General features: G+C 43.4%; 1 protein-coding gene across 4 annotated transcripts in view; it reads right to left on the bottom strand.

The window, feature by feature from the left end:
- Nucleotides 1-4,262: 4,262 nt before the first annotated feature.
- CHRDL1 (chordin like 1) overlaps nt 4,263-13,191 on the bottom strand; it is a 125,480-nt gene continuing 116,551 nt past the window's right edge. For 3 of the 4 annotated variants that reach the window (XM_023508721.1, XM_023508722.1, XM_023508724.1), the window contains 3 exons: nt 9,955-10,122; nt 7,557-7,646; nt 4,263-4,393 (listed from right to left, as the gene is read on the bottom strand). In XM_023508721.1, coding sequence (XP_023364489.1) covers nt 4,263-4,393; nt 7,557-7,646; nt 9,955-10,122 — 389 coding nt within the window. The remainder of the gene's footprint in view (nt 4,394-7,556; nt 7,647-9,954; nt 10,123-13,191) is intronic. The other variant, XM_023508723.1, reaches the window with a different exon arrangement.

Below are 13,191 nucleotides of genomic sequence, written 5' to 3'. Positions count from 1 at the left end.
GTTGTTTGGCGGGTCCGGGCTGGGGATTCGAACCCGCCACCTTTAGGTGTACGTGGCTGGCGCCTTAGCCGGTTGAGCTATAGGTGCCGAGCCTTATGTCTTGTTTTTAAGTAGATAAGGCGATGGCAGAGAACTCCCCACATTTGTTGATTGCCTTCAGCTCCAAATAATTCTTATGCAAAAGTGGTATGTTGGGGATGACATAGTCTGATCACCTTCAAGGATCAAATCAAGAAAGGATTAAAAGGGTAGGTGATGGGTGGTACCGGACAGGACTTCTCCTCGGGCCCCTATAAGATGATCTTGGATGCTTTCTGTGAATCACAGTCGGCCAGGAGGGTAGAAATTATAGGGAAGGAAAGGTCCTGCAAGGAGATGTGAGAACAAAAGCCTAAAACCTTTGTTTAGGTTTGGGAGACCAATTGGACAAGGCTGGGTGAAATTTGGATGTGGCTGATCAGAGAAAGGGAAGCGTGCAAGATGGAAGCAAGCTGTCTGGTTTGAGTTATTTGCAGTTCCCTCCCTGGGAGTGGAGCAATATTGGGGTTTCTAGCCCACCATCCCAGAAGAAAATATGCTAGATATAAAGTGGGGCCAAACAAATAAGAAATGGGGGAAACTAGGTTCACCTCAACCAAAGGGGTTGTCAACCAAGGTCCCAACTTCCATCCCAGTTGTGGGTCAAGAATTGAGAGTTCCAGGAGCACAACATGGAGGCACGGCTTTTCACAAACCTCACACCACAGGGTCATCCCCCCTTTCCTCACTATCATTAATCTTTTCCTTTTTATAGGATCCCTCCCTCCATTATTCAGATATGGCTAAATGGCTCTCATTTTTAAGACAAAAAGACTTTCTTTTGACCCCCTATCCTCCTCCAGCTACTCCCTTCGCTGTCTCTCTCCTTTGCCAAAGACTTGTCTTCAGCCGCTGTCTAATTCCTCATCTCCCCACTCACTTCTCCCCCTCCCCAGTCTGGCCTCTGTTCCAATCACTCCCCCAATCCCTTTCTTCTTCTGTGTTGCTAACACCCGTGTATGCTTTTCTGTTTTTATGTTATTTGACATCTCAGCAGGACTTGACAGATTCAACTACTCTCTTGAAGCACTTTCATGTTTTGGCTTCTATGACAACACAAATTTAGCGGCTATGGGAGTTCTGAGGGAATTTAGTTTGGATTAACACATGTAACAAAAATCTTAGTCTGATCCCCGTACAAATTTTTGTCTAAAAAGTTGTGAGCAGCAGACCCAAACTGAGGCCCCCTTAAAACTTAAGTCAGCAGCCTTCTATACTATCTTAAGTATCTTTTTTTTTTTTTTGAGACGGAGCCTCAAGCTATCCCCCTGGGTAGAGTGCCATGGCATCACGCTCACAGCAACCTCCAACTCCTGGGCTCAAGCGAGTCTCCTGCCTCAGCCTCCCAAGTAGCTGGGGCTACAGGCGCCCGCCACAACGCCTGGCCATTTTTTTGGTTGCAGCCGTCATTGTTGTTTGGCGGCCCGGGCTGGGGATTTGAACCCACCACCTTAGGTGTATGTGGCTTGCACCTTAGCCGCTTGAGCCACAGGCGCCGAGCCTATCTTAAGTATCTTGATGTAAAGGGAAGCCAGAAATCAATGGCCAGTTTCAGTGCCCTGCCATCCTGGAATATCCAGGGTCACAAACAAACTCTCACTCTTCATAAATTAATACTCATTGGACACTGTTCTAATTAGTTTACATGCATTGACTAAATTAAACCTCACTGCAAGATTGCAGGCAAAGGTAAATGGTACCCCTAGTATCCGATTTTATAGTTGGGGAGACTGACAAACGCAGTTGGTTAAGTGCAGAGCTGTGCTGAAAAATCCAGGTAGTCTGACTGCAAATTTGACACTCTTAACTACTATGCTACCGTGTGAGAGGCATGTCAAGGTTAGTGTGAAACCGCTAGGCCCACGAGTCACATGTTACCCAGTCCAAGGTCAGTATAGACCAGAGAGTCAATCACTGATGCAACATGACTGCAGATGATTTTTCAAAATTAACTTTTTTATTAATTTAAAAATCCAGAAATACAGTGACTACATAAATAAGTACCATATTGCGGTACATGTCCTGTGAGAAGAGTGAGAGGGTAATACTGTTATGTTACTCTTACTTGTATACATGAGTTAACTAGAAAATGGCTACAACTGCTAAATGGTGCTTATGGTCTTTGTTGTTCCAAGTGTTTATGATACAAATAAATACACACGAAGAACCACATCCATTCTTCTCTACTAACTACAGGCAGCTTGGCCTCTTTTCTCTATGTCCTACTCCCTACACAACACCAAACACTGGAAGGTTTCTACGCTGACTTAACACAGCTCCCTGGCTCCTGCTTCCTGCAGTACTTTGGAAAGGTGTGTCCCAGCACCTGAGGGCAGGAGTCTATCTAGGGAAGCTCTCTGGGTGTTCCCTTAAGGCTGAGCTTTCAGAGAACACCTGGGTGGGAAGGCTTTGGGGTGAATCATCAGGAAGGGGAATCACCGCCTTGCTTCAGGGTCCGGTGACGGGTCTGCACATTATGGAAATACTGCCACCTCTGGGAGGCAGGCAGCAGCTGCTTAAGCCTCCCCCTCCACACACACGATAATGCTCTGCCCCGCATTTCCTATCTCCCTCTTCCAAGAATGTGTGGTGGCCTGGTGAGTGGCCTGTCTTATGAAATCCTGACCACAAGGCCCTTGTGTGCTTTCATGAGAACCAACTCCTTTACATCAGGTTGCCATAAAGACCAGACCTTTTACATTTTCCCCTATTGGTGTTGAACACTCTAAGGAATAAAAAGTTCTCTCACTTATGGTCATGGCGCAGGAAATATGGGATTTCTGGGTCCTTAATACATTACTCTAAGTACTCACTAGAGTTCATTCACGTCCCTCAGAGGGAACGACCAATCTAGAAGGTAGACTTGATGTCTTTGCTGGGAAGTTTCCCACAAAGATGATTTCTAAAGCCAGACCTCAGACTAGATCATTTATGCTCTGGTATTCGGCTGCAAGTAGACATTTTCGGAGCAGCCTTCTCCAGAATCCTTGATTAAAATTCACATTTGATGGACAAGGCAAGGATGGTAGGAAGGTTTAAGAAAGATATTTTTCAGACTTCCTAGCTCCCTAAGAAGGAAGAATAACTTTCTTAACACACTGCAGAAGCTAGTGAGGACTGAGCCACCCCTGTAAGTGGAGACAAAGGGAAAATGCCCTTTTAAGGAGCTTTCACAATTTAATCATTTAACCTTAGTTTTCCAGCTAGACAACTGTGGCCTTAAGAAAATTAGTGAGTACTGATCTATTAATTGATGGATTGTTTTGATGTGAAAACAAAAAGATGGCCTTTTTTTACTTCTATCAACTCTTTTCTTCAACACTTACTTTGTCTTTCTGGATTCAGTTTCTGAAGATTTTACTTAATTCTCACTTCCTTCTGGAGGCCCCGCAAGTTTAGGGAGAAAAGAGAATGGGTATCATCAGGGGTAAGTTATTTACCACATCTCAGTGGATAAGGCCATGAAATGGATGTTCTTACTCTTCACCTTACCACTCCAGTTGGTGACTTCAGTAGCCACATTAGAGACCTAAGGGCAGAGCCTTCTACTCACAATTCTTTATGTATTCTCCTGGGCACTAACACCCTCCAAGCTACTTACTTGGGAGCCGAGAGAGGGAAAGTGCAGGAGGGTCTCGGCTAGCTCTGCCTCAGAATGGAGGCTGTAGTTTAATGTGCACGTGGGTGTGCATGTGTAGGTGTGTGTATGAGGATGGGGAGTCAGTTGTTTTTTAAAACACAAGACATTCTAAAATCCAAAGAGTATAATTTCATACAAGTAATTGTTCTATATTCCAGAACTCCTACTAAGCAATTCCCTTCTCTTTCTTTTGTTTGAGTACCTTTCTAAATCGAAACCCTGGGGTTTTGTTTGTCTTTAACCTGTGAAGAAATGTGATTCTCCAAGAAACTAGAGAGCAGTGTTATGGTGCTCTATCCCTCTTCCTCCTGCAAAGAATTCAAGACTCTTCTAGTCTTTTCGGAGGAGATGTTCAAGGGCTGACACACCACTCCACATAAATGAGCAAGTTATGCTGTGCATGGCGTGAATAACTGACTGCATATGAGTTTGGGGTTTTAGGGCACTGTTGACTTAAGCAAACTAAGCCTGCAGTCCAGCTGCAGCTTGAATTTTTTTTTTTTTTTTTTTTTTGCTTTACCCTATCCAATACTGTCTGTCTCACTTAACAGTGGCCCTTTTCAGATCTCTCTAGGTACAAAACCTTGACCAAATCTTCAAGCTCTGTTCTGCACACACGACTTGAACACATCTGGCTGATTTGAGCTTCTCCTTCGGTGAATATCTTCCACTGGCCTAAAAGGCAAACAGAGTGGCCAGAAGAGAGTGTAAAAAGAGAGCAGAGCAAAATAGGAATAGACCCAGTATACCCCATCCTTACCACCTACTCATGGACCCCACCAGGGCAGCTGAAATACACATGCCAGGTGGTTTCAGGAAAACAAGTCTCCAAAACATTTTTCTGGGAGCAGATATGCAAAATGGGCCACCAAGTTTTCATTTCAACACGAAGCATTTGTAAGAATCCCAGGACTAATACATGATTGCCTCCTCAAGAGTAAAAGCGAAGTATTATTCTGGGAATTTTGACAGTACATTTAGCCTCTGTAAAATGCTCCACTACTTGTTTGTTAGCTGTGTTAGGTGGCTTATCTGACGCCAGATCAAAAAAGGGCATTTTGAAAAGCGGTACCTACTGCATTACTGGAGCTCTGTTTGCTCTTAGCGGCCTCAAATATTGGTCTGGGTTACTTTATTATTTACCACTCTTCTCTGTTCCTGCCACCCTTTGTCAAAACTTCTCACCTCTGCTTTCTCTTAGGTCCACATGCTGTCCTTACACCCCCTTTGCGCCCCTAAGTCCCCTCCTATGGCTCCTTATAGTGTTCTACTCTCTCTACCCCATGGGATCCCTTTCCAGTTTAGATAAACTCGGCTGCCCTGCTTCCATTTCCTGTTGTCTCTGCCCACTCTTGGATACCCTCCTCAGTCTTCCTGTCATTCCCGGGCTCATGGTGCTATAACCCAGAGAACTCCTAGTCCAAGGTGAGCAAACTTCTTTTAATTCTAACAAAAGAGGTTTGGAGCCTCTTTTCTTTCCCTAACCACATGAAAATATGAAAAATACGAAAATACGAAAAACCCCTTCCCTATGGACTCGATTTCTCTGCCCCCCTTTCCCTCGGATTCCTCCCTTTTTCCTATTCTCTCTGACTCAGTGGAAAGGTAGAATGGAAAAGGAGAAGAGGGGTTGGGCAAGGAAGCAGCTTTGACTGAATCTCTATCATGTGCTAGGCTCTGGTGGGCACATTATATGGAGGGGTCAGGCTTGTTCTTCTTTGTTTCCAGGTGGTCCTGTAGGATATCATGACCCAATTCCTTCCACTGCACACAGTTTGAGGCACACACCATCTACTCCATGATACAACCCAAATCTTGCTCTGGGCACAGAGTACCTCTTCAAGTCCTCTTGGAGCCTAGCACAGTACCTTGGTCACCGTATGAACTAAAAGATATCACTTCAAACATCATGTAATTGATCCTGAGATCCTAGACCAGGTGTCCTCAAAATACTGCCTGCAGGCCACATGCGACCCGCCTAGGACATTTATCTGGCCTGCCGGGTATTTCTGCCCCCGCTGCCTGTCCTGCTTAGCAGCTGACTCATCCCGGGGCCCACAGTCCGGCCCTCCAATGGTCTGAGGGACACTGAACTGGCCCCCTGTTTAGAAAGTTTGAGGACCCCTGTGACCTAGACTCTGCCTCCTCAGTTCCTCACTCACATGTGAGGACCCCCAACTCCTCCATTTGAATTCTCATACTGTCCAGTTTATTTTCTCCCTGTCTTGCAGAAGAGAAACAATTGACCCTCATCAACTCTCTTTGCAATTACCTATTGGATAACTCTGCTCAGATGGCCCCTAAGCCTCTTAATTTAAACATGTTCCACGTGAAATTATTTTTCTTTCTTTCTTTTCTTTTCAATACCTACTTACTCATCACTTTTCCTCACTGGCATTAGTATTCACCCAGTCTATAAAGTTGTTAATATTGGAGTCATTCCAAACTCATTTCTCTCTTTGATACTCATCTTGTTGATTTAACCACAGAAATGTCTTACAGTGACCTCTCCTCCCCCGTCTCAATGATTTAATATACTATAATCACTTTCCAATTCAGATCATCACCAGCTTTTTCACTAATAGTCTACTTTTCACTCCACACAGTAAGAACCTCTTTCTTAAAAACATATCTAAATGTACTGATCACTTGCTTAAAATCCTCCACTGGGATTCTCTGGCCTGTAGATCAAATCTAACTTCTTAGCATGGCGAATTGGGCTCCTCATAATCTGGCTTTATGAAAGTAAGTGCTTACTGAATCCATCCGATAGCCCAGAGACATCTTTCCAAAGCACCATTTGACATCACTACCATTGGTAAATTTGCAGCAACTACCAGTGCTACTTGCCTTACATCTGACCTTTTTACTGGGTTCTTCCAGGTCCTCTGACTACTTCCTACCTCCAAAGTCTTCTCATCTCTTAGTGCACCCTCTATGGCCTTTGTGATCATTCCTCACCCCCACCCACATTTCTTGTTTGCTCCTGTCTGAGTCTTCTTTTAGGCTACACCCTCTTCCTGGCCTGATTTCCTGACCTGTTGCCCAGTCACGCCCTTCTCTTTCAAAACACACCTCCTCCCCGAAGCCTTCCCCGACTAAGCCCACCTGGCTCTCATCTTATTGTTCTTTGCAGATTCCCCTGAGCACTTAGGTATTTAACTCCTCAGAACTATACTAATTCATACTGAAGACATTTTCATGTTCTGTCTCGCCCATTAGAATTCCCTGTGGATAGAAATTGTGTGCCTTTTCTTCCACTGCAAGTGCTGCCCAGGCCCTGTGCCTAGTATCTAGTCCCCAGGCTCCACCTAGTGTAGAAAGTGGGAGAGCTACAAGTCTTCTTAAGTGCTTGAATGTTTTAAAGAAACATTACCACCCAGGGCCGGTTCCCAAAGAGTCAAAGAGCTCCGATACCACATGGGAATTGATATGCATTCATTTTCTCGCTGTCTCTCATACCCACTACCAGAGGACATAGCCTTCCAGATGTAAGTCTCCAAAAATATTCCTGATGTGGAATCTTGTGAACCTCTCCAACCGTCTTGAGACTCTGGGCTTAGCAGTTTCATTAAAGACATTCAGGAAGCCTTGACCTGAAGCAGCTTATGCTCAGAACACATCTGGGTTTGTATTCACACGTCCAAGCTTTTCAGATCAACTTCATTCAGACAGCCCATTCACTAAGTCACCAGGAGGAGAGACAGAGTATCCTCTAATGGTGACCCTGAGTGCTGCTAAGGTTCACTGAGAATGCACAGGGACTTCAGGTAATGGCTGTGCTATGTTGAAAACTGGATGTGTTTGCCAGGAAGGAGTGAGGAGAGGTACCACTTACTCAGGGTTGTCCTGGTCACCAGCTTGAAGTGATGAAGCTCCTCAAACATCCTCTTGGAGATCTTCTCAATATGAAAGTGCTGGAGAATGCCTGGGAGCAAGCAAAACATGGGGGCAGGTGGTCAAACACTGTATTTGGAGACACCAACCCCTTTTTCTGCTTGGACTGAGCATATCATCTCATTACTAGGGCTTAAGAGTATCGAGCTGGGCTGTGTAATGTGCTTAACAGGGAACTTGGATGGCTCAAGGGTTATAACTGACTCCAGTTGTTTCCTTGGCTCACTGGCTTCCCCTTGGCTTCTGCAGGAGATGAAGATAAGGAAGATAGTGCTGCTCACTGGGGGACCCCCCTTCCTAGGGAAAGCTGCGTGGAGTCAAGCATGGGCGCTGGTTGGAGCTTCCGCAGCCAAAGACGGTACTAGAAATTCTAATCTTGCCCCAAATCTGGGTAGACTATGTCCCTGCTCAACCACTGGGCTGCCCTCCTGGCTAAGAAATGGCAGCTGGCTGGCAGTAGGACTGCAGGCAGGTTGTCTGTGTAAACGGAGAAGCCACTCCTGCTCCTGAATTCACTGAAAAGCAGATTTTTCTTTGAGAAATATTCATAGCTCCTTTAGCCTTCCCTTTTAAAAAATGGGGAGAGTTAAAATAGAGTGGCCACCAGTCTCAACTTCGGCTAAATAGCGTTTATCACAATAAAAGGTAAATCACTGACAGCTGCCTTGTGTGGGGGTCATTACGAAAGTTTTGATATACACAAAAATCAAGAAATGTAAAATCCACATGGACAAAAACAAGTGAAGCCCTTCCAGCAACACCCAGAAGTTGAGCAGGTTGAAACTTGCATGGGTGAATCAGAAAAGATGCTGTTGACTGTGTTTCTTGGACGTGAAATAATGGACCACAACACAGTCTGTCTCAAAACTTTCATAGTGACCTACACACTAAGGGACATCGTGTTGTAGCCCACTTACATAATCCTTAAGTGATCTATTTAGATGGGGCAAGGTAGATGAAGCCTGAGTTTTTTTCTCTGTCCACCAAGCACAGACCTTGATAACCCAGCACTGTGAATAAATGGATATTTAGATGCTATGCTAGCAAGTGGAAAACCATCCACACTCCTCTGTGGGGTGAGAGATGTGGGGTGCCGAATAGTGGACCCACTGCTGGGGAAGCCAAGAGACCTGTGCCTAGTCCTATGCAATCAATTAGGGATGATCTGGGGAACTGAAAACACAAAATAAACACTCCTATGTATAGGGCAAAAAATAAGCATAGATAGGAAACATATGTATGTTCAAGCATCTTTTTTAAGCAGGAGGGAAGAACTCATTCTTTAGTGAAAGAAAGGCTGTTATGAAAGGAGACAGGAAAATAAGCTCTATAAGTACTAGAACAGTGTTTCTCGAAGTATCATCCAAAGTGCCACCTGCATTAAAATCATATGCCTATTTGTTAAACACGCAAATGTTCAGACCATATCCAAGGTCTACTGAATTTGCATCTCTGGGATGGGGCCAGTTATGTGCATTTTAAACCAGTTTCTTGCATGATGCTGAAGCATACTAAAGTTTGTGCACTCTTGAGCCTGATGTGGGAGCCAGTAGCAAAAAGATGTGTAATATTTTCCAATTGAAATAGCACCTCTACATTTGGATTCCTAGAAAACCTAACCCAACTAATCATGAACCTGTTGAATAGTTAGAATAGCTATAAGATCACAATAAACAGAATGTGACTGTGGTGGTCCCTGTGACTAATCAGAAAAGGAGCTGGACATCCTGACTGGCATGGTTTCTTCAGTGAGACTACTGTAACCGTCTTGAGGGCAGGGATGATGGTTTAAATTTGCCTTACCTTAGAATATACAGCATGATTCTAGGGACTCGGCTTGGCACTGAATGAATGGATTTTCATGTTTGTTGAGTTTTACCGGAAAGAATGGTAGACTAGAGTTTGGTAGTCTGCAACCCTGGCTGCACATTAGAATCACCTATGGAGCTTTAAGAAAAAACACTGATGCCTAGGCCCCACCTCAGACCAACTAATCAGAATCTCTGGGGGCAGGACCAAGACATTTTATATTTTTTTTTTTAAACCAAAAACTCTCCCTGATGACTCTAATGTGTAGCCAGGTTGAGAATCACTTCTCCAACTTTATGTGAAATGAGAAAGACACTCTTGGAAACCCTGGGAGTCAATACTTAATCTTTAGCACAGGCCATGGTAAATTTGTAGGCCATGATGCCAACTGTGTTGGACATGTGTCAGTTTTTGAGCAATCAGAAAAACTCTGACCCCGAGGAACTGGTTGAAGCAAAATTAAGATGTGTCTTACCTTTTTTCTTTGTGCCCCCCTTGCAATGACAAGAAATGAATGTTGTCTTACTCACCCTTTCGAATGGTCCATACATGGACCTCTACCTGAGGTGGTCTCTCAGTCTCCAGTGCTATTTTTCTGGTAGTTTCTCCATCCTCCATGAACACAGACTCATACACAGGCATTGTTTCTTCTCCGCAAAAGTAGCCTTTGTTGTCAAAGCTTTGGCCTGGAAGTTCTTCTGGAATCAGGAAGCAAGTAGAGTTTTGTCATGATTTCTAAAAACCAGAAGTAAACTTGTGCATTTGTCAATCTCACTGTTTATAACATCTCACACTTACCAAAAGTGGACAGTTAACAAGAACATTCTTTCAGAGACAGAAATTCCACTCCTAGTTCATTAGCCTAGCTTAGATTGCCCCTATAACCACTACCAAATCCAAAGGACCACATAACCTTTGAATGAAGTCCATACCCTGACAGAATCCACAATCCTGTGGAACATTGGCCCCCTACCACTGTCACTAAGAAGTGGACTTTCATGAGAAGGAAAAATGTAGCCAGGTACAAATTTCTTAGGCACTTAAGGAAACGTAGAATTTTCCGTACTGGGTTAGGATCATGTTCTGTCCAACCCAGTGTTGCCAAGAGAGGCCTCAGAGAATGGGCTGACAAAGGGCCTTAGTTAACTTTCCTGACATCATTTAGGTATACTTAGAAAACATTCATGACACTCATCTATGTGCATATACTTGCCCAAAGGATCTATCCAAATTGGCTTGACATTTCTGAATGCTCTTCGATTTGTTTGTAAGGGGAACTATAATGCTGGATCAACACCAGTGCCAAAACCTAGATGTCAGATTAGTCATTTGTAGGCAATGCCAAATGAACAGTTGGGAGACACAAAAAAACTGGTCAAATCCCTCAACTATGGATCATTTAATGTGTAAACTAAACCGCTGAATTTCAGCTTCCAGGCACAAAGGTACCAGCCCCCTAGTACTCCCCATTCCACTCCAGCTTCCCCTTTCCGTAGCTGTCTACCAAAAAAAACTTTCTCCTGCTTTGGTTATCAGTGAGTTAAGTTTCTTTGCTGGCCTCGTAATCAGTACCCTGTTCAACTGTGTATTTAAAGTGCATACTTAAATTAGGAACAACAAAGAGAAGACTTGGATACCCTGAAAACTTTGACTATGTGCAGAAGCCATCTGTAAGAATATTTGAATTGTTGTGGATGAAACCGTTGAATGTTGAGTGCTTTGGATCTGTGACTCTAATTAGGGAGACTCGCTGTTAGCCAATCAGACACAATTTGGAATAGAAGTTGTAATCAAATTGCTATTGTATGTCTCTTGGTGACCTGATTAGCTTTCCAGACCCCATCCTCCATTTGGCAACTGTGGTGAACAAAACTCTTCTTCTCCTGATGATTCCAGATTGGATTACTCAATTTGTGGATTATCCTAGACTTAAGCTTCCTTTCTCCTTTTGTCCTTCCCTTTAGCTATTTAATTATTCGGCCAGTCTTTTTGGTGATCTTAGGTAATTATGAGGGTACGGGCTAGCCCTTTTCAAATGGGTGGAAGAAGGGAGGTCACTGAGTATATAGGGAATTCTATGTATTGCATTATCACCTTTAGGATGAGAGCTGAGTTCGTTTGTTAAACTCTGCTCACCAGCTTAACATTGGTTACAACTATAACCAATTTATGAAATCCATGCAGCCACTAGCAGTACCTATAATATGCTAAAAGGTTTCCCTGAAGAGCCTGAAGAGTCATCCTGCTCCACCTCCCTCTCCCCTCCAAAAGCTTAATTTACTGCATAAGAGGGTTCTACAAACAACAAAACCTATTACTGACACAACCCTGGCTGGCACTTGAAAATACTAAGGAAAGAAAAGTTTGCCTTTAGAACTACCTACTTGGCAATACCCTCCACTTTCCATACTCTCCACCTCATGGTGCTTTCTAATCCACTTTCACCTACTCTCATTTTCTTTTGGGGAAGGATGCCATGCTTGAAGTCATTTCTGGCCATTTGCACTTTCCATGAGAATGCTCCTGTTCTGAGGTCTCCAGAACTAAGAAATTGAGAAACCATTACTATGGAAGTGGTGATGACAGATGAAGATGTATTATCCAAGCCCAGGAAACTTTTAAGTCTTAACAGGGGCTTTTATGCCATAACCCCAAAGAGTGTGTAATTACAGGAATTCCAGGTATTGGGGTGGTACAGAGGGTGTGAGTGGTGAGTTGAGGAACCTTCAGGAAGTAGAAGTCTTATCCAACCCTGTAGGTGGCCACTGATATGCAAGACAAAGCCAGCCTCTATGAGCACAAGAGAGGTAAAACTCAAAGCCTTTATTTTGACCCTCATTTGTTATTGTATGAGCCTATGATCATTTGTTACAATGAAACTTTTGGTTGGATTATTAGTTAATTTTATTTACTACACAACACAACTGATTTTACTTTTGTTTTTTGCTTCCATCTTCTTCCCTCCTCACTCACTTGTTCCCTTCTCTCTGTGCCATGTGTTATTATTTTAAGAGGCCAGTGATGTCATGATCATTCCCATTTCTCACCCTTTCACATCACTCAGGATGTTACTCAAGTTCATTTCTTTACAGAAACTTTGCCCAACCATTCTTTTGAAGGTGCTTCTTGCTATCACCACTCCCCCCTCCCCACAATCTCTTAATACTGTTTGGTTTTATTTCACAGTATCCTTCACAATCTAAAATTACCTTATTGATTTAGGTTCACTGTCTTTCTTCTCCACTAGAATGCAAAGACTATGCCAACAAGTAGCCTTTGTCTGTCTTGTTCATCTCTCTGTCCTCAGTGTCTATAGCAGTGTCTTGCATACTGTAGGTATTTAACACGTATATTCAGATTGAATGAATGAATGAGTGCATACCTCCTGATGCTGTGCAGACCTGGAACAAGTGCCCTGGTCTATGTGGATAATGCCTCTGAGGCAATGTGACTACAAGGAGTGGTTCAACATGTCGAAACCCATGTCTGGCCCATTGAGAGACAGATACACAGAATGGGACAGAAACTATCCTTTCATATTGCTCAGTAAATATATTTCTCCACACTGGAGCACAGCAAGGAAGTAGATAAAGCAGCTTTTCCAGAGAAACTGGTTCAGTCAATCAGACTCTTTAATATATTGCCAACTGGGAAGCTGGAGGGCAGTTTTCTAAATGATATCTTTTATTATTTTTTCTACTTACAAAATTAATATGTTATCTACTGAAAATTTAGAAAATAGAAATAAACACAGAAAATGAAAATTA

Source organism: Otolemur garnettii, unplaced genomic scaffold (genome assembly GCF_000181295.1).
Source record: "Otolemur garnettii isolate 467f Iridium unplaced genomic scaffold, OtoGar3 scaffold00267, whole genome shotgun sequence".
Lineage (NCBI taxonomy): Eukaryota > Metazoa > Chordata > Mammalia > Primates > Galagidae > Otolemur > Otolemur garnettii.
The sequence above is the reverse complement of the archived record's forward strand: the minus strand, read 5'-3'. Positions and strand labels throughout refer to the sequence as shown.